We start from the raw sequence: 25,892 nt of genomic DNA on the forward strand, positions 1-25,892 counted from the left end.
TTCATGTTTCTTACAAGTGTCTAAGCACACACCTAAGAAAAGGCGGCAGCAAAGCCCCAGCATCATAGATAAATACGAGGCAGAGCTCTGACAAACTGTTTTCAATGGAAGAGAGATTAATTGAGAAAAGGGATGTGGCACGTCTCCTACCCGTTCAGGATCCTTCTAAAGGGATGAGGGAGCAGTGAGAGACTGGGAAGTCATCGGGTCAACCAGGAATACCGGCCCCAGAGGGTAGCTGCTGCCCACCTCCCCTCACGTTCTTTGTGAGGGGTTCACGGCCACATGCCAGTAGTGACCACATGCACACCGATGACCGTACTCAACAGGGTAGGTGGCAGGGAGGGGAACAGAAGACAGCCAGCGAGGGCAGGAACACATGGGGTGGGGTGGGGGACGAAAGATTCCTGCTGAGGGTCCCGCATCTCAAGAAGACTGCAGACGAGCAGCGTAGCTCCAGGAGGGACAGAAGCCCCCAGCCAAGCTGGAGACATGAGAGCAACTAAAGCCTCTGAACAAATGCCACCCAGGAGAGGAGAGATTCTGTTTGACATGATAAGATAGCCCTTTTAGCTTTGCCAAGTATTTTCTTTTTCTTTAAGATTTTATTTATTTATTTGCCAGAGAGAGAGAGCGCACGCACACACAAGCAGGCAGAGTGGCAGAGGAAGAAGCAGGCTCCCCGCTGAGCGAGGAGCCCGATATGGGGCTCGATCCCAAGACCCGCGGATCATGACCCGAGCTGAAGGCAGACGCTTAACTGACTGAGCCACTCAGGCATCCCTGCCGAGTATTTTCTTATCATCTCAGGTCATCCTCACAATCATCTAGTGAGGTCTATAAAGGAAGCAGTATCCACATTGAAAAAATGAGGAAACAGGCTCAGAGAAGGGAATGACTTACCTGAGGCCACCCTGCTGATGGTGGCAAAGCAGAACCTCAGTCTTCCAGAACAGACCCTGAGGCCAGGAGGCAGGGTCTCCCCAGGTTGGGAAAATGGAAGCATTCATTGACAGGTTCAAACTCATGGACACGGAGGGAAGAAATGGATCTAATAATGGGATGAAACCGCCCTAGCCAGGACACTTCAGGGTCAGAGAGAAAACGGGGGAGAGAGTAGCAGCATCCACCCTGGGCATCTAGTAAAGCCAGGATCCCCAATGCAAAGTATTTTCAAAGAGTCCACAACATCATCTGTTGAGCTGGGGAAAAGGTCATCTCAAACAACTGTGGTTCAGGAGCTGAAAAGCCAGTCAACAGTGACTGAGAGAGTCATCTTAGGGCCAAGGAAATACACCAAGAGGACAAGGAGACTCTGAAGGAGAATGAGAAGAGAACAAAAGACCCAGGTTTTCACCGAAAATGAGGCACATCCAGGACTTAGCAAAGGGTCTGGCACAGGGCAAAGGACTAATACACACACACCGGGGCCACTGTAGGTTAGTACTGGTGCTGTCAGAAAGCTAGGTCCTTCCTCAAAGCCGGCCTGCAAGTCGTGGCCAAAACAAAACCCAGTGTACTGTGTTCTGAAGTGCTTCTCAATGCCGAGGCAGACTCTGAGCTCAACCTCTTTTACTGAAACGATCTTCAACAGTTGTCATGCTCTAGTCTGTTACGGGGGAGCCGGACACATTCCAGAGAGATGGCTGGAGCAAGGGATGGGGTGCTAGTTGAAGCTGGCTGTGTTCTTTGGCCTAAATCTCCAGCCCTGAAGAGCTTCCCTCTACCACCGGCCCCAGCCCAGTCCATCCCAGTCTCCTGAAGCCAGCAGATGTCCACTGGATAGTCACCAGCCCACCTGCCACCTCCCACAGGCTCTTCTGCCTTCCTTCAATCCTTACACACATCCAGCCCACAGACCCCCAAGCCTGGCCAACTGGCTTTAAAAGGGGCAGCAGTGGAAAAACACTGTGGAGGGGACCGTGTCCGATGGCTCTGTTCTCCACCGTCCGCTCCCACACACTTAGGCCTCTCTACTCCCTGCTGGTCTTTCCTTCCCTCTTTCCTAGGATTGCTAGAATGATTTGTTCTGAACAGCGACAGGTTTATAGGTTAGCCGACACCTCCGCTCTGTGGAATTTTAATTAACTTCTCCCATCGTCAATATGCTAAGGAACGGGGTCTCCATTCTCTGGGGTCAGCAATGTGTTTCAGGTCCTGCTATATCAGCCGTCAAATTGAAGAATTAATGACGTGGCTAATCGGCTCTAATTCTTTAGAAAGAAAAAAATTTTAAAGGGAGTTGTAGAAGGGGGCAGGAGGGGTGCAGGCTCCATGGGGTGAGGAGAGGGAGGCTGAAGGGGGCTGAGTTGGTGGGGGGAATCAACTCTCGTAAAACTAGTGACTGACTTAAACCCCATGTTGGAGGGTGGCAGCCCTACAGCTTGCCCACTGATCACTTAGGTGAGGAGTGAGGGATGAAGGAAGTGAGGGAAGACCCTAGAAAAACAAACACTCTGATAGAGCAGGTGCAGGAGAGAGTCTATGTACCCTGCTGGGGAGGAGAGAGGCTCTGCCTTGGTTCAAGAAAGCCTAGAAAGCAGAAATCAGGATGCAGAGCTCACTTGTTTACTGGTAAAGCTAGAGAAAAAGAGGTCAAAGAGTAAAGTAAAGCTGCCATCAGAAATTTGGCACTTCTGCTACAATTATCACCCTATGCCACATACCTGTCCCCAATTGGACATGGGCCCCACGCCTCTCCTGATGACTCAGGTCTGTAAGGGATACTCCAGAAGACATTTTCCAAGGGGAACAAACCAGATGTGGGTTGTGAGAGCAGGCTGGCTGGTGCAGTAACTTCCCCGGGGTGCTAACAGGCCTCTGCTTTGGAAGTAACCCCGGAGGGCATAGGCTCCAGAAGGGGCACTCTTGTAACAGCTGGCCTCAGTCACATTTTAATGGTATTTTTTCCCCTCATATTTCTGGAGTAGATGCCTAGGAAGTTAACCTCTGGAATGTTGTCTCTACCCCACACACATATGAAGTGAGCCACAGACTTCAAGCCTCTGGAGGATTTTCAAAATCTCCAGAAGACAGGCTCAAAGCAACCTAGAATATACAGGAGGAGGATTTCCTAGCCCACCCAACCTCAGAAAATAAAAGCATTATTATACAGGACAAAACCATACCCCAAAACGTCTCCCTTACCTTAGTACTGGGCTGATTGCAATGGACCAGACTCGGTCTTCAGTCTGGATGGTATGTAAGCACTGCCCCAGCCGACCTGACGCCAAAGGCCAAACCTGGAAACAGGAGAGGAGACGCTCTCGTTGGCACTGCCAGGGACTGAGATGCGGGGTGAGTGTCCTGGGAGGTGGGGGAGGGGAACGGAGACTCCTTTCTGTCCTGCATATGCCGAGTTCAGAGAATGAGCAGAGAAGCCTCCCCAGCCTCTGGCTCACCCACCTGACTCCCAGTCCGAACTGCCCTCCTTAACATCCACCTGAGAGCCCTTCTTTACCACCCAATCTTGTATCAGGGAATCAGAAGCTCCACACTCTTCAGCTGAGCCTTGACTCAGCAGGGTGAGCAGGTGGAACTCACCTCTCTTAGTGACTTCCTTGTGTTTGTGGGTTTTCCTTTTTCCTATCTCTCAACCAGATTTTTCTTTGGGCGGTAGGGAGGAGGATGATCAAGGCCCAGTATGGGGGAACAACGATGGAATTAGAGCAGAATTAAGAGAGAGGAGTAAAAAGAAAGACACAAGGGAAGGAAAGAATGGAAGAAGAAGAAGAGCAGCTTCAAAGCACGAAGGTGGTGTGTTGTTGTTTGTTTGTTGATAATGCCCAGGATCCAGTGCTATTCATGTCAGCAGGGAATTTAGCACCTAGTGTCACCAAAAGTAGCAGAAAAGCTTAACTCTTTTAAGCTTCCATATCTCCTACAGGTTAAAAATATTGCTTGGAGCACGTTATCTGGTCCCTATCAGTCAGGAATGTACATTAGCAGCCACTCCGGGCTTAGCTCTAATCAACACTCAGGGAGCCCTCAGCAGCCAGTGCATTTAGAAATCTCCCATTAAGCACAAGGCCCCCCTCACCTCACCCAACCCCAGATGACACACTCGGGGAAATAAGCCTCTAACCAAACAGAAAGGAAGCCTTGAATGTACAGGGCTGTCCCAGACAGTGGCCAAGGAGGGATCCTGAGGCTGCCAGATGGATCACTGACCTCTCAAGGTCCCTGCAGTGCTATAAGGGGGAACACACAAAAGCCAGTCAGGACCTTAGATGGAAGAACTTTCAGGAGACATTCCTTGAGTTTAAGGGGCAGGTGACGGAGTGGGGGTGGTCTTGCCTTCTTAGGGTCACATGACATGTCTTCCCTATAAAAGGAGAAAGTGTTTTAAGATTTTGTGTATGCATGACAGGGGGAGGAGGGTGTGAGTTCCTTCCAATATAGGGAAAAGAAAATAAACTTAAGAAGATCCTGAACAAGGAGGGGCAGAAAACAAAGGTAAATACCACAACTTTCCTGGAATGCCAGGATTCTGGCTTACCCTTCTGGATCTACAGCCATGCCACTTTGCCTGTAACTAAATGCACTTCTAATGCCTTCTTTCACACAGTCCCAGCCCGGAGGAGAGGTTTGCCTTTTCTCAGATGCCAACTCTCTAGAACGCAGGTCGGAGGGTGAGGAGACACTAAAGCCCTCTGATTATAAAATCTATGGGGACAGTTCCAGTCCTGAACTCACCAGTGCCCCCCCCCCCCCCCCCCCACGGAAGGGGCTGGTGGATTCTGACACTGTGCAAACCACAGGACAAGGTGTCTGGTCTCCAGGAGGGCCTCAGGAGGCTTGCTGCTGGTGCTGAGCATGACGTTGGGGAAGCGCTGCCCTAGCAGGAACCCAAGTGTCATGATGCCCGAGGGAGGGGAGGTGACAACAACGTGCTGATCACACATCTTCACCCTCAGCAGTCAAATCCAAAACAAACCCATCCCTGCAAAAGATATAACTCAGTAGAAGTGGACATTTATATAGTCCTTTCAAAAAGCAGTTGACGATATGTATCAAGACTCTTAAAATGACCAAAGCCTCACACCCAGTAATTCTATTGCTGAGACTCTACCCAAAGATAGTAATTCTAAAACGAAGAGAAACCTATATGGTAAAAATATTCCCAGCAGCCTACGGCTGCAGGAAGAGCAGATAGGGCAGGCGTGGGCTTTGGAGTCAGACACATGTGGGTCTGAACCCAGTTGTTATTTATTATCTCTGATCTTAAGGATGTTTCAGGACTTCTTAGCCTCAGTTTCTTCATATGTACAATGGAAAATAATACCTATCTTTTGAGGGCTACAGAAAAGTCAAGAAATGCGTAAAGCACCAAACATAGTAACCCAGCATCTGGCAGGTATCCAGCATTCAATAACAGTGGGTCTTATTACTCATTAAGCCATTGAAGATGACACTTAAATATATAATAATAATAGAAAACCTTATAAAATAAAGTAGATACAGTAGGGTATATTGGATATCCAAAATATATTATGAGCATAATTTGTGGGGAAACAATTCTCCTAAAGGAGAAAAGGAGAAAATGAACAATTATAAGGTGCTTAGCATCGTGCCTGGTTACTTATATATAAACAAGCAAACCTCTGCATTGAAAAATAACTAAAAGAAGAAAAAAACAACAAGTTCAAATGTTCCTTCCTTCATAAAGTCTCCCCTTTCAAGCCAGATGTGATCTCTCCACCCTGTGAACTTTCTGGCCCTCTCCCTAAAGCCTTGCACACTTCACAGTCCTGGCCACTTCTCATCAGCTTCAGAGCCACTGCAGGCATGTCTGAGCTCGCCTCAAGAGGAGAGGCTGGCTCTTTCTCACCTTTGAAGAGCCCCAGTGCCTTGTACACTATGCCTTGCATACAGTAGGTACTTTTAAGAATAAATGGAAGAATAGAGGACTAAGGGAGACAACGAAAGAATGGTCAGGACCAGCCCAGGCCCACTGAGAACATTCCTACAGTCCTATCACATATCAGGATGGAGGGGCAATCCAAACTAAGCCACGGTAAATTTGAAAGTGGCGGGGCGGGGGGCGGAGGGGGGGGGGGGGGGGGGAAGAAGGTTCCCTGAGCAGTTCCTAACTCAGAAGTCTTACAAAGAAAATGTTTTAGTTCCTTTCACCCCAATAAAACAAATCTCTTTCCTAAAACACAGTACGTATTTGGGGGAACTCCCAACAAACAGGCTATAGATGTTTACAGGCAAACATGACTAAGTTCTCATGTAGGTTGGGGTGTATGAGAAGCCTATAGAAGCAGCTATGGGACCGCAGATGCCACCAAAAAGAAATGGAGGGCTGGTTATACAAGATTAGCACTGGGTAATGTAGAAACAGGTCAGGAAGCTGAAGGCAGCTAGAGGCAAAGACAGCAACGGAGAGGGAGCAGAAGCAGCGTCCAGAAATCTGCAAAGATGAGCTGGCCTGGAGGTCACTGGGGAGCCCCAAAACAGCAGGCCAGCTTTCTGGAGTTGAAGAACCGGGCGGGGGAGGGGGGATTCTGTCACTGACTTAAAAGAAATCCTCAAAGGAAACAGGATGAACTGCGGTGACAATTTTGTAATTAGAAAGTACCTACTTTAATGCTTAAAAAGAACTGAATCCACCAAATAGGGTTGAGTCGGTACTTAAAACATGAAACTAACCCAATATCCCAAATATTGGGATTACTATCCTTTGACTACAAGCAGTCCATCCCCCTGAATTGCTACCTTTGGTCAAAAAGCTTAGTTTTAAACTGCTCTGGGTGTCCGACCACAGAAAAGAGGATAGAAGAAAGGGATGTCACTGAAAAGGAGGGGCCAGGGGAGACTTGAAGCCATGACAGGAAGATGCCAGAAGGAGATGGGAATATTTTTAGGTCACACTGCCAAAAAGATTTCTATGCAAATTGTTTCTGAGGAGTACAGCAGGTTAAGGCCAGTCTGTTTGCAAGGAATGGTACAACTACAGTGACCAATCAGAAACCTGAAGTAAGTATAGGGTAGGGGAAACGGGAAACAGGCAATAGGAAATTCAGTTTCCAAGTTGGTTCCAAAGATTTTCTGGGCTTTTCTCAGGCTTCCTGTGCTGGGTGCATGTCTCTGACAGAATACAAAGTGTAAGGAAGAAAAGAGCAAAGGGAGGAGAAACTTCCAGAAGTAAAAAGGAACATATGTTGCCCTTTTTATATAAATTGGTGGCATTTTTATATGAAGGGATAATCACCAGAGGGTACATGGAGTCAGAAAAGTTAATGAGTAAAAACTGCAACTTTCCTCTCCGGAGACCCTCCCTAGGTGTCTTAGCAGCCTATTTGCTGACACGAAGAGGCATTTTGCTCCTGTTGGCACTATGAAGTCTCCAGATGCCGGGAAACAGGCAAGTAAGATACTATCGGGCTTCCTACACCTCGACTGAATTGTCAGCGAAGTTCCCACAGCAGCCCCAAAGGACCAGATGTGTGCGGGCCCTGCCTAGGGCTGCTGGACACAGGGAGGGAGAAAGACATTCTTCTCTGTCTCATGGGTGGAGGCCTGTTTGACTCAAACATGGATGAGCAGAGTCCCTAAAGCAGGGGTCACACTACTTATCGGCCTCATTCTGTTGGCAGATGACTGACTGTAGCCCAGGCAGTTCGGCAATGACGCACCGAAACGCCTTTCCCTCCTTGTCTTTCTACTGCTTGCTGACCACATCACTCTCCAGAGAAGCAGTAAAAACACATTTTAATTATCAGCCTGATTGCTTATAAACACGGTGGTGAAAAATTAACCTCCCTAAACAGAGAGCAAGCAAAAGGAGGGAGATTTTAAAATAAAATATTGGGGTCAGAACTCAGCCCACAAACTTGAGGAAATTCAGCGCAGGGAGGAAAAGCTGGCCAGGCCCTCACATTTCAAGTGAGTGGCAAGCTTCCCAGCCACTGTCCACTCCTTTCTCAGGCCAGCTGGCAGGGACATAGTCTGGCACCGCAAACTGCATGCCAGAAGCACATAAGTGAGTCCTTTATCGTGTCGTCCCCTCCCGCCCCCACCCAGCGCCCTCAGCCAATCCCAAGACTCAAGGCCCTATCCACCCTCTCCCACCCCACTCCCTATAGACAGGAGGGAATAACCATACGTAAGGAGGAGACCACTCACCTTGGCCGTCCTGTCCCTAGAGCCACTCACAATGATGCCCCCTCTGCAATCCACACAGTTCACCTCCTGTTCATGAGCCGAGTACTTGACAGTGAAGGTGCTATGAATCTTATGAACGCCAATCTTCCCATCTCTAGGAGAGAAATAGGGAGACCACCCCCAATAGCCAATTATTCTCTCTGTCGGAAGAGAACAAGGCTACAGAAGCAGCCTGAGTCTCCAGTGATGTCCAAATTTGCTGTTTTAGGCAATTCAGCTCAACAAGGCGCTGAGCTTTGAGACACCTCTACTTCTTCAGTACACTTGGGGCTGAACAGAGCTGAGAGACAAAACAAATTTCCCCTATGAGAGTATCAAAACCAGCTTCACTTTTCATTAAAGGCTCTTCCTGTTTTCCTTCTCCAGCTAACCCTATTAATAGTGCCTTTGGTAAATCTCTCTGCTTCAAATGGAAAAACAAAAACAAAAACAAAAACACTCCCTCTTCCTATGGTCTCCCTCCTCATCCCTTTGGAGTTGAGAAAGAAAAGTCAAGAGGCAGGCAAGCAGAAGTTCCCTGAAGAATGCGAAGGAAGAAGTAGAAGGAGACTCCTGCAGCACTTACCCTCCTGCACTGATAATGTGCGAGTTGGCCAGCACAAAGTGGCAAACGTCCTCATCATGCCCAGCAAAGACTCCCAGGGGCCGACGGTTCAAGCTGGCACCATCTGGGCGGAACTGATAGGCCAGGATGAAATTAGCCTGGGATATGTACAGAGAATCACCTTCTAGCTGCATCCAGGGCATCTGACTGCAGAGATGTAAAACACAATTTAAGAATCAACGAGATACAGTATGAAAACGGACTCCGATCTTTGGAGAGGCTGACTGATCCCCAACTTAGCAAGAATAACTTGTACGGCTCAGCCGTTACCTCCCCAATCTCCTGTAAAACTACCTACCCTTAGGCCACCCTTAGAAAACCTGGGCGCCTGGGTGGCTCAGTCGGTTAAGCGACTGCCTTCAGCTCAGGTCATGATCCCAGGGTCCTGGGATCAAGTCCCACATCGGGCTCCTTGCTCCGTGGGGAGCCTGCTTCTCCCTCTCCAACTCCCCCTGTTTGTGTTCCCTCTCTCACTGTCTCTCTCTCTGTCAAATAAATAAATAAAATCTTAAAAAAAAAAAAAAAAGAAAAGAAAACCAGAGAGACAGAGCTTTCTGGTGTGCATGTCTCTGACAGAATACAAAGTGTAAGGAAGAAAAGAGCAAAGGGAGGAGACACTTCCAGAAGTAAAACTTTGTTTTGAAAGTTCTGGACTTCATGAAAGAAAGTCAGAACTACAAGACCAATTAAATATCACTCTTAATTGGAGAATGCTTAAGACTCGAATTACTGGCAGCGTAGACTTCTTGGGGGTAGGCAGATCTCAGCAAATTCAATGACTGGGGCGCAGAGAGGGTTAAAAAAGAAACCTTCCAGGGAGCCTGGGTGGCTCAGTCCATTATATGCCTTCCACTCAGGTCATGATCCCAGGGTCCTGGGATCAAGTCCCGCATCGGGCTCCTTGCTCCTCGGGAAGCCTGCTTCTCCCCTGCCTCCTGCTTCCCCTGCTTGTGCTCTCTCTCTAAATAAATAAATAAAATCTTAAAAAAAAAAAAAAAACCTCCACCCAGATGAAGTGATTTTCTTTCATTCTGCATCCTCCCTGATTTGAAGTGTTAAGTGATAAGTTTCGAGGTTCCAAGACTCCCACACATACTTCTACCTCTTCCTCCAACAGAGCAGATGGAGAAAAGAGAAGAGTGAGCCCCAAGAAGCCCTATTCCCTTATCCCACTATGCAAAGGGGCTATTTATAAGTGAAAGGAATATGGCCACTTAGGAAAGGATGCTAATGTACTAGTTAGCTACCTAGATCCTCACATGGGATATCTGCGTTTCTGTATTAGAGGGTAAGTGGGGCAATGGGAAAACACAGCTCCGCAGCAGTCCACTACAATATGGGGGCTCCAGAGAAATAATCAGCTCTCCTAGGCAGCTGATAAGAGAAATCCACAAATAGTTAAAGATTCCCTCTATAGTATGGCAGGAGGAAGAAAGGTTAGAAGCCACAGGCCAGTCCCACGGCACGGAATGAGCCTTAAGAAAGAAGACTCTGCCAGGGGCGCCTGCATGGCTCAGTCAGTTAAGCGACCAACTCTTGATTTCAACTCAGGTCACGATCTCAGGGTCTTGAGATCAAGCCCGAGACAGGCTCCACTCAGCATGGAGTCTGCTTGTCCCTCTCCCTCTGCTCCTCCTCTTGTGCTCTTTCTCTCTCTCACACACAAATAAATAAAATCTTTTTAAAATAAGGAAAGAAAAAGAAAGGAAGGAAGGGAGGAAGGGAGGGAGGGAGGGACACAGAGGAAGAGAAATAGAAAAAGAATAAAGAAAAAAGAAAAGAAGAGAAAGGCAGACAGACTCTGCCAGACCCCAGGCTCTCTGGTGGCGACTAAGCTCCCAAGGTAGACATCCCAGCAGCCTGTCCTACTCTATGTAGGAGTTCTGGAGCTACCAGATCCCAAGCAAAGCATAGGGACAGCTGATTCATCTGCATTTACAGAGACACTATCTCCCACTGCCAAGCCTGTCTGAGCAAACTGGGCCGTGTTTCTTCCCCACACTCCTTAATACAAGCGTCATGGGAATGTGGAAAAGTTCTGCAAATTGACTTGACGGGCCATTAAATGCAGCTTGGCCTTTGTAGTAGCTGAGTTTCTGCTCAGGGGGTTTTTACAAGTGTGTGCATATATTCTACAGAACATGTATAGAGTTGCCTACATTCTCACTCATTATACACTTCCCCCTTCAAAATCCCCTTGCACAGGTTTGTGGCACAGTCAAGTGGGGTGGTTGGAATGCATGTGTTTAGAGCCATCTGGTAAACAGCCATTTGCCTAGGACAAGAAACCAGGTTCATGCCAGGTGAACAGTGGAGAATCCTGGGGCAGCCTGGTAACTGCTTTGTGTGTTTATTTGCCAAACTGCTTTGAAAACCATCCCCAAAAAAGACGTCAGGGACAAAACCTTGATACAGAAATAAACTCCACTTTCTGGTATTAAAAGGTAAAAGCAGGAGGCAGAGGGTAAAGTTTTTTTTACCATAAAAATCAGTCTTTCTCCCTAGTAGTTTCTTTACTACCACCAGGACCCCCGCATAACTCACAGCAACCACCACCCATGAAAGCAGCAGAAACTGGACACCAGCAAGACCGAAGGGGTCTTCAGATGAAGAAGCCTGTCTGCAGGTCAACCTGGAATGAGGAACATGACGTTCCTTATCCATTCCAACCAATCAACAAGGAGCACTTCTTTGGTAGGGAGTCAAATGATAACTATGAAATAACGTAGCATCGGTGAAGCATAAAATTTGCGGCATTAGCAATCCAAAGCCACTGTCTAAATTTCCTCGCAGTTCTGAACTCTACCTCCTGTAACATCTATAGCCAAGCCTTTAGGTCCTATTTTGCCTTCTTAATAAGGTTGGGCAGAGGGCTAATGGAGTGAAGGAAGTGAAGGCATAACTCCATAGAGTAGATTTAAAGAAAAATAACTGTAAAACAAGATGGTTTGAAATGCTGGCTTCATTTATTTCTTTTGATGAGGTACATTAACAGTGGTTACCTCTGAGTGGTAGCATTATACGGAAGTTTTATTTCCTCTTTAAATGCTTCTATTTTTTCAATAGAATAAACGTGTTATTTTTATAATCATAAAAATGTGGAATTTGTTAAAGTACATTTTTTGGTAATTTTTACAAATGTAAAAAAAAAAAAGTCCCTCCGATGCCCCCTTTGCCACACCTCAGGAGAGGCACATATCCACTCTAGCTAGGACCAGACTTTTTACTTCCCAGCATGCTTTTCTGTCCCAGGTAGCTTTAAGAGTCAAGAGGCTACTTACCTGCATCTCCATTTCAGCAGGATCCCCTCTCGGCAGCGCCCCAACCTCCAGTTCTGAGACACCTTCACCCGTTCCTTCACCGGGACACTGGCCATCCTGTGTTCAGACAGAACAGATAACCCAGTCACGACAACTCATTGCCAACCAGAGAAAATTCCACAGGCTTAAGTCAGAACTCAGGAGTATCTAGAATACGTCTAGATATAAGTGATGGGGTTAGGACACCAGAAAGGAATAACTTTCTCTCTCCACCCTAGGATAACCAAGAAAGCCAAGGAGAACAGCCTGTCCATTACAGAGTCTGTGGCGATGCCCAAGCAATCTAATGGAGAAAGGATAACAGAGAGTTGGAACCACTGGCTATCCCTAAGGAAAAACACAAACTCTGACTCCTATCTCATACCAAACAGAAAAGTTAATTCAAAATAAATTTAAACATAACATCTAAAACTATAAAGCTGATAGAAGAAAATATATCAAAATATCTCTGCAACTTGGGGGCTAAGCAAAGGTCTCTTAAAACACAAAAGGCAATAGCATAAAAGAAAAGTCTAATAAATGAGACATTACCAAAATTTTAAATTTTTGCTCACCAAAATTAATATACATACCACAGTCTGGGGGAAAATGTTCACAAAATGTATACTTGACAAATGGCTTATATCCCGAAAATATGAAGAAATTATAAATACATATGTATAATTGTATGCATATGTATATATTATATATGCATTTATATATGTATATGTAATTTTATACCTGTAATTGTGTTTGTATATATATAAACTAATATATAACACTCAATTATATGCACAAATATATATACACACACACATTTATATACATATGTATATGAATATATATTTTTTGAAGGCCAGTAAAAACTCTGTTACAATCTTGGTGGGAAAGCAAAATGGTACACCCAATTTGGAGAAATGTCTGGAAGTCTATTATAAATCTAAACATATACCTACTCTATGACTTAGCAATTACCCAAGAGAAAGCATATGTCCACAAACAGACTTGCACAAGAATGTTCATAGGAACTTTAGTCATTAACAGCCAAAAGTTGAAAACAGCCCAGGCAGCCATCAAGAGGAGAATGGGCATACACCCTTTGGTATATATTCATCCAATGAAATGCTACTCGGCAATAAAAAGGAAACAACTACTGATATACACAGTAATGTTGGTGAATCTCAAAAACATTATGCTGAATGAAAGAAACGTTACACATGGGGCGCCTGGGTGGCTCAGTTGGTTGAGCGGCTGCCTTCGGCTCAGGTCATGATCCCAGGGTCCTGAGATCGAGCCCCGCATCGGGCTCCCTGCTCAGGGGAGAGCCTGCTTCTCCCTCTTCCTCTGCCTGTCGCTCTGCCTACTTGTGCTCTCTCACTCTCTCTCTGTCAAATAAATAAATAAATCCTTAAAAAAAAAAAAAGAAAGAAAGAAAGAAACATTACACAAGAGTTCATGTTGTATGATTCTGTTCATGTGAAGTTTGAGAAGGAGAATTAATCTATAATGGAAGAATCAGAACAGTGATTACCACTGGGAATCCTATCACTGGGAAGGGGATTGACTGGGAAGGAACATGCAGAAACTTTCTGGAGTAACATTCTATATCTAAATCTTAAGGGGATTTGGGTTACACGGGTATGTAGCTTTAGTCAAAAATGCATCAAATGAAAAAAAATGTACCAAATGGAAAAAAAAAATGCACCAAATGATATACTTAAGATTTGAGCATTTCACTGTATAGAAATTTTTCTTAAACAAAAAAGCCCATAAACTAATATATACCAATTATATGCATGCATGCTGAAGTGTTTACAAGTGAAGTGTACTGATATCCACAACTCACTTTGAAATGCATGATAAAGCAAATACAGTGAAATGTTAACTATAGAATCTAGGTTGTGGGCATATGAGTGTTCATGGTACATTTCATTCAACTTTTCTGTTTTGAATTTTTCAATTAAGAAAATGTTGGGAGTGTCAATAGTACTTTCTGGGTGAGGAAAGTTAGAGCAGTAAGAGAGAAGGGAGTGCACCAGCAACAGGAATGGCATAGTTTGTGACTGGGTTGGAGTGGTAGGGGACAGGGAGAAGACCACAAAGCCCCTCTGAAAATGTACCTTTGGACAGAATTTTGCAATTATGGGCAAGAATTTGAAAACTTCACCTTAAGCCCCATAGCTCCCCTGTGTTTCCCTGGCCTGCTCCATTGGACAATAAAGGTACACTGCTTGGAACAGAGTAATAACTACCAGGTCTATTGAGAAAAAAAGAGAGACATGCATTTCTTCCAGTCTCTGCTATACCTTCACATTTACTACCCTTTGCTAAAAGTCAGCAATCAAGTCCTGCTTTCAAGATTACAACAGATACAGGTTAGAAAGGATGGTTTTAGGGGCGCCTGGGTGGCTCAGTCGGTTAAGTGTCTGCCTTCGGCTCAGGTCATGATCTCAGGGTTGTGGGATCGAGTCCTGTGTCAGGCTCTGTGCTCAGTGGGCAGTCTGCTTGAAGATTCTCTCCCTCTGCCCTTCCCTCCACTCTCTCTCTCTCTCTCTCAAATAAATAAAAATCTTTTTTAAAAAGTTTCCTTCCTGGGGCACCTGGGTGGCTCAGTTGGGTAAGTGGCTGCCTTCAGCTTGGGTCATGGTTCCAGGGTCCTGGGATCGAGCCCCCTACCGGGCTCCCTGCTTGGTGGGAAGCCTGCTTCTCCCTCTCCCACTCCCCCTGCTTGTGTTCTTTCTCTAGCTCTCTCTCTGTGTCAGTTAAATAAATAAATAAAATCTTAATTAAAAAAAAAAGTTTCCTTCCTGTTGTTTAAATGTGTACAGTATTTTTTCTAATTATGGATAAGACTGAATATCTGGTCATATGTTTGAAAGCCATTAGCATTTCTTCTGGGAAATGCTTGTTCATACCCTTTGTCCCTGTTCCTATGAGGACTTTGGTCTTTTTCTTGTGAGTGTGTAAAGCCTCTTTATATAATCTGTATTGTCAATTTTGTTCCAATTTATTATTCTTTTTATAGCATTTTATCCATGTGGACACTTAAAAAATTTTTACATATCCATGACTTCATGTCAATCTTCTGAAACCCTTTAAAGAGAGTAAATGTTCAGGAAGGGGTTGCTTATTTTAATTTTCTGGCTAGAAGATCAACCCAAAATAGATTTTTTTTTTTTTTAAGTAGGCTCCATGCCCAATGTGGGGCTTGAACTCATGACCCTGAGATCAAGGATCACATGTTCTACTGACTGAGCCAGCCAGGCGCCCCCAAAATACATTTTTATTTCAATTTTACTATGGAAAATCTTTCAACATAGTGAGTAGAGTTTAGTTAACCCAACTGAATGCTATTTTTAAAATGACGTAGAATGTTTTAATCTCTCTGGATCATAATTCCAAAGATAATTTATTTAACATTTAATATGGTGTTTATTATGTGCCAGGAACTGTTTTCCATTTACCCAATACCTATGCATATTAAGTATCAATGTGTTTGTTGATAGTGCAATTATACTTCCTGTATTTTATCCGATTAGAAGACCTTGGAAATAAGCGATAAGCAAACTAGCTGACACTTCAATTTAAAGAGAAAGCCAGAAATGACCCAAACTGATATGAACTTAATATATAACAAACAAAGTAAAATTTTAAAGTAAAGAAAGAAATCACTACTTCATTAGTGTTGTTGGGTTTATGTAGCATGTTCCCAAGTTTATGAGGAAGAAGGGAGGGAAGAGGAATATACATGCCTTAGAAAGAACATGGGAAGTAAATACTCTAAAATCGTAAACTAGGTCCCACCCCCCCTCACTTATTGGGGACGCTATAGGACAGTGAAGGAATGGTCAGACCAATGCAATATTTATAAAATGAACAATTAAAAGTAAAAAAACAAAATCGTTAACTGTGGATAGCCAACTTCGTGTGTTTTTATTTTCTTTGTGTTTTTATGTATTTTCCAATTTCTCTACACTGTAATATTTGGGTGAAGAGGAAAATACTCATTAAAATAATAAATTATTATTAATGCTGGTGACAAAACTGGGTATCAATGGAGGAAAAAACTGATTTAGACGGTATCTCATAACCCAATATAATAAATCCCCCCAAAATGAGAGTGAATTTAAAATATTTTTGTTGACTAGAAGATTTTAAAGTGTTTCAATTTTAAATGCTGCACAAAAGAAAAAAGAGATTAAAATGAAAACAGAGTCAACAGCAGGGGAAAATTAACAATACTATAGGTACAAGTTTTATCTCTAAAACTTTTAAGGGACTGATAGAAATCTACCAGAATAACACCCTGTCTCCAATACCCCCTTATCTACAAGCAACAGCAGATAAGAACAGTCACACGGTGTCCACATAACTAAACACTGGGGAAACATCCCACATCATTAATACAGACATGCATACTAAAACAATTATTAAAGTGCCACCTCACATCTATTACTAGGTGGGAAAAAACAGAAACTGGCTTTGGTTTGATAGCCAGCTTTGTGTTTGGTTATATATCGCGTTTGGTTATATATCGCAGGCAGCAGGTAGCACACCAGTACAGCTTCTCAGGAAGGAATTCCGTCGAGAATTGTTATATGACAGCTTCTGACCCAGCATTCCCATTTCTGGCACTAAATCACAAAGAAATAATTCAAAAGAAAAATATATTTTTTACAAAGATATTTATAGTTGCGGCGATATATGTGAGCTAAAACCTGGAAATAGCCCAAATGTTTGTCTGTGGGGGAGAACAGTATACTCATGCAATGTAATACACTGCCGCTAGAAATGACAAATGTGGAACTGCCAAACATTTTGGAAATGACCGTAGCAAGCAATGGTAATTTTAAAAGGAAATCAAATTTATAAAGGTAGAAGTGAAGAGATGCTACATAAAATTACATCTCCATAAACACGTCAGAAGAAGTAAATAGATGGTACTTTGGAAGTGAGTTTATAGATCTTACACATTTCTACATATCTCTCTCACATAATTGTTGATAGGTCTCTCGATTTACCTTTAACTACATAGTAAATTCAGTGAAGTTGTGGGAAAAGCCCAGAATGCACACTTAGGAAACTGGGATCTGAATCCCAGTTCTGCCTCTTCCTAATTATAAAATTCTGGTTACCTGACTTCTCTAAAGTACAGTGTAAGTACAAAAAAGGTTTATTCTTCTTACATAAACATAAATATAGGTAATAGTTAATATCGATTAATGGTGTCATCCCTGAAGCTAATCCAATAACCATTCATTTTTCTTCTAATTTAACTACAATTATTAGAAATTGTTCTAATGTCAAACATTAGTCCTCTTTCAGGCTGAATGATAAGGATTTGGGTGTATACACAGTAAAGCTAAAATATATTACTGATTCGTCCACTGGGTGAATGCGGTCCCCGGTTTCACACTGATAGAGAGCAAGCCTCGCTACCAGATGGAGAGAGAACTAAGCACAGCAAAAGACAGTTAACAGGATGGACCAAAGAACTGAACTCTTAATGAGAAAGATTAGACTCCGTGTCAAATCTTATCTGCAAATCCCTCCCAGGTATAAAAGAAGGCATCCTCCGTAGCTCACCTTTCCTCTGGAGTTAGGTCCAAGCTAAGAGGTGGAGGTGAACAAAAATTGAATATTCTACATCACAGCAGGAAGGAAGTATGGGGGAAAGAATCAACATATTTCCTGAACTGGGTTAAGGACAACACTTCTCTCATCTCTCCGATCATTTAACTGCCCTTTGCTGACACTTTACTAAGGGTCAAAGCACTGCCCTGCGGGCCTGATCAGCAAGAAACTTCCAAAGTTGAACTTTAGAAACTGCTACCAAACAGCAGGTGCAGGCGTCCTCTCCCACAAGCAACGCCATCCTCACGATACTTGGCTCTGGCCCTTCAAATCAAATTTCGACTTTTTAAAGCCACTCCCTTTGGCTTTGACTTGAGAAATAGTACCACTTTGTTAAAAGCAGCTTAACAACTCAGCTTTTTCATCCCTTTTGTCTACTCCATCATCTTTGATGGTTAGTTTCCCTAGCTGGTGGCAAAATCATACGTATATTCTTATTAGCTTCAGCACCTGAAAAATCAGAAGGAATAAAATAATCTTTCTCTGAAAACAGGTACCTGCCCCCCCCCCCTTGGGACCTGTCACAGTCTAGTCAAAGGGGTTGGTAGAACAAGGCAGCAGACGTGCCTAAGAAGATAGGAGCAGATGCCCCTTGGAATTCAATAAGGACCCTTGTTCCCATCTTTGAAATGCTCTCTGGTTGGCTGTTTCTCCAACACACTTGCTGGTTTAAAGTGGGTGTGCTCCCCCCAAAATGATTAGTGCCCTGTAAATAAACCTCTCACAGGGCTGTTAATGCAGGGAGGAATCTCCAACCGGCCTGGTGGGCCTGGTGGAACTTCCATTTTCCCAGCCTGCCTTCTCTTGCCTCAGGCTCATTTTCCACTTGGGCCCCCTCCCTCTCAGCTTTCCGGCACTTAGTCACTATTACAGTTTGACTGCATTCCTGGGCGCAAGACCTAGTTCAAACAAAAACAACACAACATGCATCCATGGTACGCTACGGGGCCCCTTCAAATCTTGGCAACCAGTGAGTCCAGAGGGACGGAAATTAATCTAGGCAGTTATCTAGAGTCCCCTTTCATTTCAGCTCTCCTCCCTCACCCCCCAAACTCAAAGCAAATAAGTCTGAATAAAAATGCCTCAGAGTGAAGGAGCAGGAAGTGCAGGTATCTCAGAGAGGACTTAAACTTGCATGGTCTCTAAGACCAGTAAACTCCTGGATCACAACTCAGTTTCCCTTCCTGCCCCATCTTGCAGTTCGGTTCCCCTTGATGCTGTGGATGCCGCCTCCCTGCATGACTGGCATGACTTCCATAAGCATAGCTCCCTGCTGATTTGGGAATTCGGCAAAGGAGGGGATCCCGTCCACAAATGGAGAACAAGGGCATCTCAGGGTGCACTGGGCTAAGGAGGGGCGACAGGGCTATGCAAAATGATGCTCGGGGCTTGGAATTTTAACACTGCCTCTTTATTTGATCTTGCTTTCCAGAAAGACTGTCCCTTGTATTGCCTATACCTACCCTACCTTCTACCAATACTAAGAATTTGGCTTTAATGTTTTTTTTTTTAAGATTTTATTTATTTATAGAGACACAGCAAGAGAGGGAACACAAGCAGGGGGAGTAGGAGAGGGTGAAGCAGGTTTCCTGCGAAGCAGGGAGCCTGATGTGGGGCTCGATCCCAGGATTCTGGGATCATGACCTGAGCCGAAGGCAGACGCTTAACCGACTGAGCCACCCAGGTGCCCCTTTAATGTATTTTTTTAATGTAGTCAATTTTATTCTTCTTAAACCACAAAATCGAGTCTTTGATGGTACAAATATCACTAGTTAGAGTCTTGTCAACAGTTCCCAGCTGGGGAGGAGGCAGTTAGCGGCCAGAACTCCTGAGGGGTCTCTTTAAAATGCTAACCCCCAGGGTAAAAGGCTCGGGCAAGTGTGGAGGTGCAGCTGGCAGTGCATGGTATTTACACAGCCCAAGGAAACCTCTCACTCTTTGTCTACACCTGCATCAGACTAAATCCTCCAACAGCCTCAGCAGCAGAGGTCTATAATTAAGATTTTTTAAAACTTTTATTTATTTATTATTTATTTACGATCAAGAGGGAGAGAACCAGCAGAAGGTGAGGGAGGAGCAGAGAGGAAGAGAGAGAATCCTAAGCAGGCTCCACACCCAAGACAGAGCCCAACATGAGGCTCAATCCCATGACCCTGAGATCATGACCTGAGCTGAAATCAAAGAGTCGGACACTCAACTGACTGAGCCACCCAGGCGCCCCAATTAAGATTTTTTTCAATCAATGAAAAATCATTATATTGTGTTAAATTGCTTACCCTTCTGGCCAGAAAACAGGGGAATAGCCCCACCAGCGAGTGAAATGAGACTGCTCCCTACAGTGATGATAGGACCATGCACAAGGTGAGGCAGCAGACACACCTGTCCCTTGCAAGGCCTCACCTTGCTCATCCGACCTTACCTCCCATGGTCCCACCCCATGCAAGCAAACTCCAGCCAAGCCCCTCTCTTCTACATTCATCCCTACCTCCGTACCTTCTCCTAAATTGCCAGCACCAGCCTACCTTGTCCCTGACAAACGCTTGCTTCCCTCTTCTGGGCACTAGTCAAATTCACCCATTCTTCAAGATCCAGCTTATGCCTCTACTTTCCTAAGTCCTACAAACAGTCCGCTCCCTCTCATGTGAACCCCTGGGCTGAACCTAACACAAACTGAGGCACTGTTAACTTTTTGCAGCTTTATGGTTTGTCCAGTACAGTCATAAATTCCACAGGATCAAATATTAACCTCTCAGTACTTCTAAAAGTACATCCCAGCCAGCATGCTGCAGAGCAGTGGTATACCAGGAACCCTGAATAACTGGGCCATCAAACTTTAAACAATTTATAGAATTGATTTTCATTCAACTAAAGATCCACCCACTTTCGTGAAGACTTCAGACAAACCACAGAGCCACAATGTGGCCCCTGGCCCAATTTGCTACAAATAAGATGAAGATTGTATGTTCGGAGGAAGCTATATGAGAGGATATAAGAGAACAAGATCAGGGCAGTAAACAGTTCTACTAGAACAGTAACATACCACATGGTGAATAAATAAATATACAGGTTCTTCAACTTTCTAAAGCTTGATTTTTTAAAAAAATTTACCTTTTAATCCTTTCGTGTACTACCAAAAATTCTAACAGCATACAAAAGTATGTCTTAGACACAAAAGGGGAGAACCCCGGGCCCAGCATAATAGGTATTTTGATAGATACCGCTTAGGAACTGCTTAAGTAAGTCCTCAAAAGTATAGTTCTCCCTTTGGCAAGTCACACTTCCAACAATACTTGTAGCTTTTCAGGAGCCTAGACACACTACCTTCTAGATCCAAAGTCCCTTCCTAAAAATGTATAATAGACCACACCTTTAGGAATTCAACCAAAGCCTCCAAATTCTTACGCCAGAGAAGCTCGAGGGAAGGAACTTGAGCAGATAAATTACCTTAATGTGGTACCACATGTCAAAGCTGTCCAAAGAAGTTTCAGAAGCAGTAGGCATAACCCTAATTCATAACCCTGAGTATAGGATTTAGGGTTATGTTCACACTCACATTCATTTCCTCCTACTATTGGTCAAGTTCTGTATTTGCAGGGCACTTGACCCATGTATGTTCTCCAAGATGTTAAGAGATATTAGCAGGGGGGAAAATTTATGCTCAAACACTTTAGACAATGCTAGCTGAAACAAAATAAAACAGGTCTCTCGATCGCAGGACTTCTCAGTGTCTTTAATTTACCAATGGGCACTGTGAACCTCCAAGAGAGGCAATGTGGAACACAGCACTTCCTACACTCATTTGATCACAGAATCAGTTTTTCACGAACCCCACAGTACAACTTTCAGAAAGGCTGATCTAGCAGTTTCTGAGCATAAACAACAGCAAGAAAGATGCCACTATTTTTTGTGAACAGACCATCTGCTCAGTGAGTCATGAATTAGGTACTAACAGCTTCACAAGTGGACTTTGTTCTCATACCTTGAAAATGACTTTTCCCTGGGCTCCCCATCTGAAATGTAAGGAATAATTACACTGCTCTGCTTCTCAGGGTTGTTTTTTATTGTTTTTAATCTTGCAACTGTTTTGCATATTAATCACTAAAACAGGTTCTCAGCCCAAGTAGCCAGGCTTCAAAAATCCCTGGTGCCGTTCCAGCCTGGATGAAGGGATGGAAAGAACATGAACCAGACGCCACCCAGAAAGTTTTTACATCTCCAGTTTTGAGGCCATTATGATAAAGTCAAACTGCAGCCAAGATACCGGATAAATGACAGATTCTTCTTTAGTAACTCACTTCTAAAGAGAGGACTCTCTTAGGCTCACACAGCACCTGTACCTGAATCTTGACTCACCTTTTGAATATGGACTTTCTAAAAAAAAATTTAAAGAAACATGGGAGGTCAAAGTTGGAGCTACAGGAAAGAAAGAAAAAGATGTACTGGAAGAAAACTATTTCCCCTTCTCTGCAGAGAAAGAACCCATTACAAGCTCGCGAGCAGGGGAAATATCATTCTTTCTGGTGAAATAGCTTTCCAGGAAAAGTATCTCAACATATTTACCATAAAACAATTTAATTTCCCTGTCCCATCACCTGCCACCCCATCCCCATTCCCCCCAGAAAGCCCACAGATTGTGGATTTCCTCTCATTCTTGGCAGAGTTACCAGAAGAAACATAATACCCCCTTCAGACTGCTCCCAACAGCTGCTGGAGCAAGATGGGGAGCTGGGGGTAACCTTCCAAAGCTGCCTCTTAAAATGACCATTCCCCCTGCCAAACCATGCATCCAGTGAACGTAAGACTTGTCTTTCCCTACTTTCTTAAAGGAGAGACCCCAAAAACAACAGCATCCCCTAGTCCAAAATACTTGCCTCCACCCATCTGATGTCCTCAACTTGACTGTAAGCTGAAAGTTGTGTACAGTACGCCCCATTCTGTGTCTTCCCTAACATGCGTTTCTTGAAATAGTCCCCTACTACTTCACAGGACTAGTATCTTTTGTTTGCTTAACCCATCAATTTCCAAGTTTGGATTTTTACCAAACTCCTATTCAGTGTAATCTCCTTGTCACTGTCCCCCTCCCCAATACCACATGCCTTGTACACACACACACACACACACACACACACACAACCTCCTTTCAGGTGAAGAGCCTTGAAAAACAAAAGTCTAGGAAGAAATTCAGCAATGACTACACCGTATCCCAGCCCTTTACCCTTCCCCAACATCATCAGACACTAAATGTGCTTCAGTTCTGTTAGAAAAGCCCCATGCCAGGCAGCAGAGAGACTTCCAGCTAGTCTTCAGTCTCTCAGCTGAGACCACCAACAAAGAAGTTCATGAATGTCAACTGGGGGCAGAGGCAATATCTCTCTTTGCTGAGGAGAAACTGGATGAAGCCTCCAGCATCATTCCCCAAAGGTGACAGCCGAGGTTGAGTGAAGACCGTGAAAACTGTACAAGAGCTGAGGGAGAAAATATAATGTAAGGAATGATTCGGAATCAGGGGCAGATGAAGGTGGAGGGATGAACTGGCTGACCCCAAATGTCTTTTCCATCTCTAACTCCTATGATTCTTTGACCTCCAATTTTGTGCTGCAGACAAGGAATGGAAAGTCAACAGACGTGGCGATGTTTTGAAAGAGCCTGGCGGTCTGCTCTTGTCATTTAGTGGCCTTTGCATGTATTTTTTAAGGTGTCTCTAAGCCCTGTCTTCATTTCACAGTTGTCACCTTTCTCAGCAATTTGAGCTCATGTCAAATACCAAAAAGAAGGAGAAGAAGAAAGAATGTACTGGCAATTAATTGTGGGCTAAAGAGGGGCAGCCCACGGCCCATTGGGTGGCCCAGACTTCTAGGGAGGGCAAGGAGGATGGTTTGGGTCTAATGGAGAACTGACTCAGAGCTGACACAAGGCAGCTAAATCTCTAACAAAAGATAAATTCTTTCTCCAGATAGTCTCATCCTTGGCTTTAGATCCAGTTCAAGCGGTCACATGATTCAGAATTCACAAACATATTCTTACTTAGCACTACCACCTAATTTCCATTGACTACAACTGGATTTCCATCTGAATTCTGTTCAAATCTGAGCAAGACTGCTGAATAGAAAAGTCTTTCCTCAAGAATAGACCAAATCTGGGGTGCCCGGGTGGCTCAGTCGGGTAAGCGCCTGCCTTCCGCTCAGGTCATGATCCCAGGACCTGGGATTGAGTCCCGTGTCTGGCTCCCTGCTCAGCGGGGGAGCCTGTTTCTCCCTCTCCCTCTGAGGCCTGCCGCTCCCCACTGCTTATGCGCTCTCTCTCTCTTTCTCTCTGTCAAATAAATAAAATCTTCCCAAAGAAAAGGAAGAAGAAACCAAATCTTTGGATTCTCAACCTGGTCTGATGGTTGATGCACCTGAAATAAATTCTGGAGCTTAGACAAAATCTGTTTCTGTAGATCAGAGTGAGGGGGATCCCAATTTTCACTGAAAATTGAAAACTTGACTATCCTCACTTTTTCAAACAGCTTATCTCATCTTAAATTTTCAAAATTTACTGGCCTTAAGAAGAATCTACCGAAATACTCCCTGTTCTGGGACGCCTGGGTGGCTCAGTCGGTTAAGTGGCTGCCTTCGGCTCAGGTCATGATCCCAGGGTCCTAGGATCAAGTCCCGCATCAGGCTCCTTGCTCAGGGGGGAGCCCGCTTCTCCGTCTCTGGCTCCCTCTGCTTGTGTCCCCTCTCTCTCTGACCAAAAAATAAATAAAAATCTTAAAAAAAAAATTATAAATAAATAAATAAATACTCCCTGTTCCACGGTTATGAGTCAGAACCAGAAACTAGTCCAATGCCAGGGTCAACCCAGAGGTAAGGTTACGTTATCACACAAAGATAATTCTTTTCTATGGCAAACACTCAAAAAAAAATTTTTTTTTAATCTGTATGGTTCCGCAGTAACTTCACTGTGAGTTTGATTTCAGCAGCTCACTATCTTTACAAGGTCTTCGAAGGTGCTAGCACAGAAAATTCAAAGTATAGAGCACTGAAATATTTTCAGAGATCTCATCTCAACAGGAGTTGCTCATCTTACAGACTGTGAAGACTCTGGGTTTCCTCCATGTTTCTGCCTTGAATGTTAGGAAATTCATCCTTTACTACTCAAGTTTTACAAGACTGGAGATGATATAAGCAGCTCTATATTCTCACGGTCTTGGAGGAAAAGGCCTCTTCCATTCTCCCAGTTTGGATCTGGAGGCACTAGCTACACTGGGCCATTTCCTACTTCCACAGGTATATTATTTATTTTAAGCTTGTAAATTGAACTCAGCGTTTATTAACTCACAAAACGATTAAAAATAAGGCCTTTTCATAACAGCTAAAGAGAAATACACCCACCTATGAAACTTTTCAATCAATTAGAGAACAAATAAGTGACTCCCCTTCCTGGGTAAGGCAGAAAGGCGAAGGAGAGAGCCTAAGCTACTTTAAGTTGCTAATTGTTTTCTGAAAATCACTGTTCAGACCTTAAATGCAACCAGGCAGCAATGCCTTCTCCAGGTCAGAGTTAGGAAAGGAAACTTTATGCTTTCTGGGCCAAAAAAATGCTCTTAGGTATAATCATTTTAAAACAAACAAACACACTCTGCTTATCTGTGTCCATCTCACTACTCTGGACGTTAATCATCACTGAAATAGATACCCTGCTCCCCAGCCTCAAAGAGCTCCAAGCCTGCAAGACCCTGGCTGAGGAATGAATGTACATGCCAGGGCAAACACCTCAGAGCCTTACTTCCTAAACACCTATTGTTAATTCTAGGCAAATCTACCACAAGTAAATGCAAAGGAGCACCCAGGTATTGCTCAAAGGATGGTTAAAATAAAATTGAAGTTTGAAAACACAGGACTTAATTTGGGAGGAATTAACATGAGACTGGCAGAAGTATCTTTAAAAAAACCCTTAGATTATATATACAGGTATACTGTATTCTGTTCTTTGCCCTTGTTCATTTCCAGTATTAGAACTTACAGATAGCACCTCTGCTCTTCCACCTGTCATATTGTCTGTCTACTTCTTGCATTTAGCCTTCATTATAAACTGGGAGGGTTAAATTTCACTGTTTTGTTCCTGAAGACTGAACCATGTTAGTTTCCCCCCTACTCTTCAGAGAAAACTTAAAAGACCGCTATATGAAACATTTCCTTGAT

General features: G+C 44.0%; 1 protein-coding gene across 3 annotated transcripts in view; it reads right to left on the reverse strand.

Annotated features, from left to right (window-relative positions):
* FBXW4 (F-box and WD repeat domain containing 4) overlaps positions 1 to 25,892 on the reverse strand; it is an 82,447-nt gene that overhangs the window by 51,519 nt on the left and 5,036 nt on the right. For 2 of the 3 annotated variants that reach the window (XR_004683258.1, XM_035027559.1), the window contains exons 2-5: positions 12,055 to 12,150; positions 8,735 to 8,920; positions 8,131 to 8,263; positions 3,148 to 3,242 (exon numbers count right to left, since the gene is read on the reverse strand). Coding sequence is in view for 2 of the 3 variants with exons in the window: in XM_035027559.1 (XP_034883450.1) it covers positions 3,148 to 3,242; positions 8,131 to 8,263; positions 8,735 to 8,920; positions 12,055 to 12,150 (510 nt within the window). In the remaining variant the exon portion in view is untranslated. Of the gene's footprint in view, positions 1 to 3,147; positions 3,243 to 8,130; positions 8,264 to 8,734; positions 8,921 to 12,054; positions 12,151 to 19,982; positions 20,032 to 25,892 lie in introns of those variants that run through there. The other variant, XM_035027572.1, reaches the window with a different exon arrangement.

The sequence above is a fragment of the Mirounga leonina genome, unplaced genomic scaffold, assembly GCF_011800145.1.
Source record: "Mirounga leonina isolate KUSES-001 unplaced genomic scaffold, KU_Mleo_1.0 Mir_114, whole genome shotgun sequence".
Taxonomy (NCBI): domain Eukaryota; kingdom Metazoa; phylum Chordata; class Mammalia; order Carnivora; family Phocidae; genus Mirounga; species Mirounga leonina.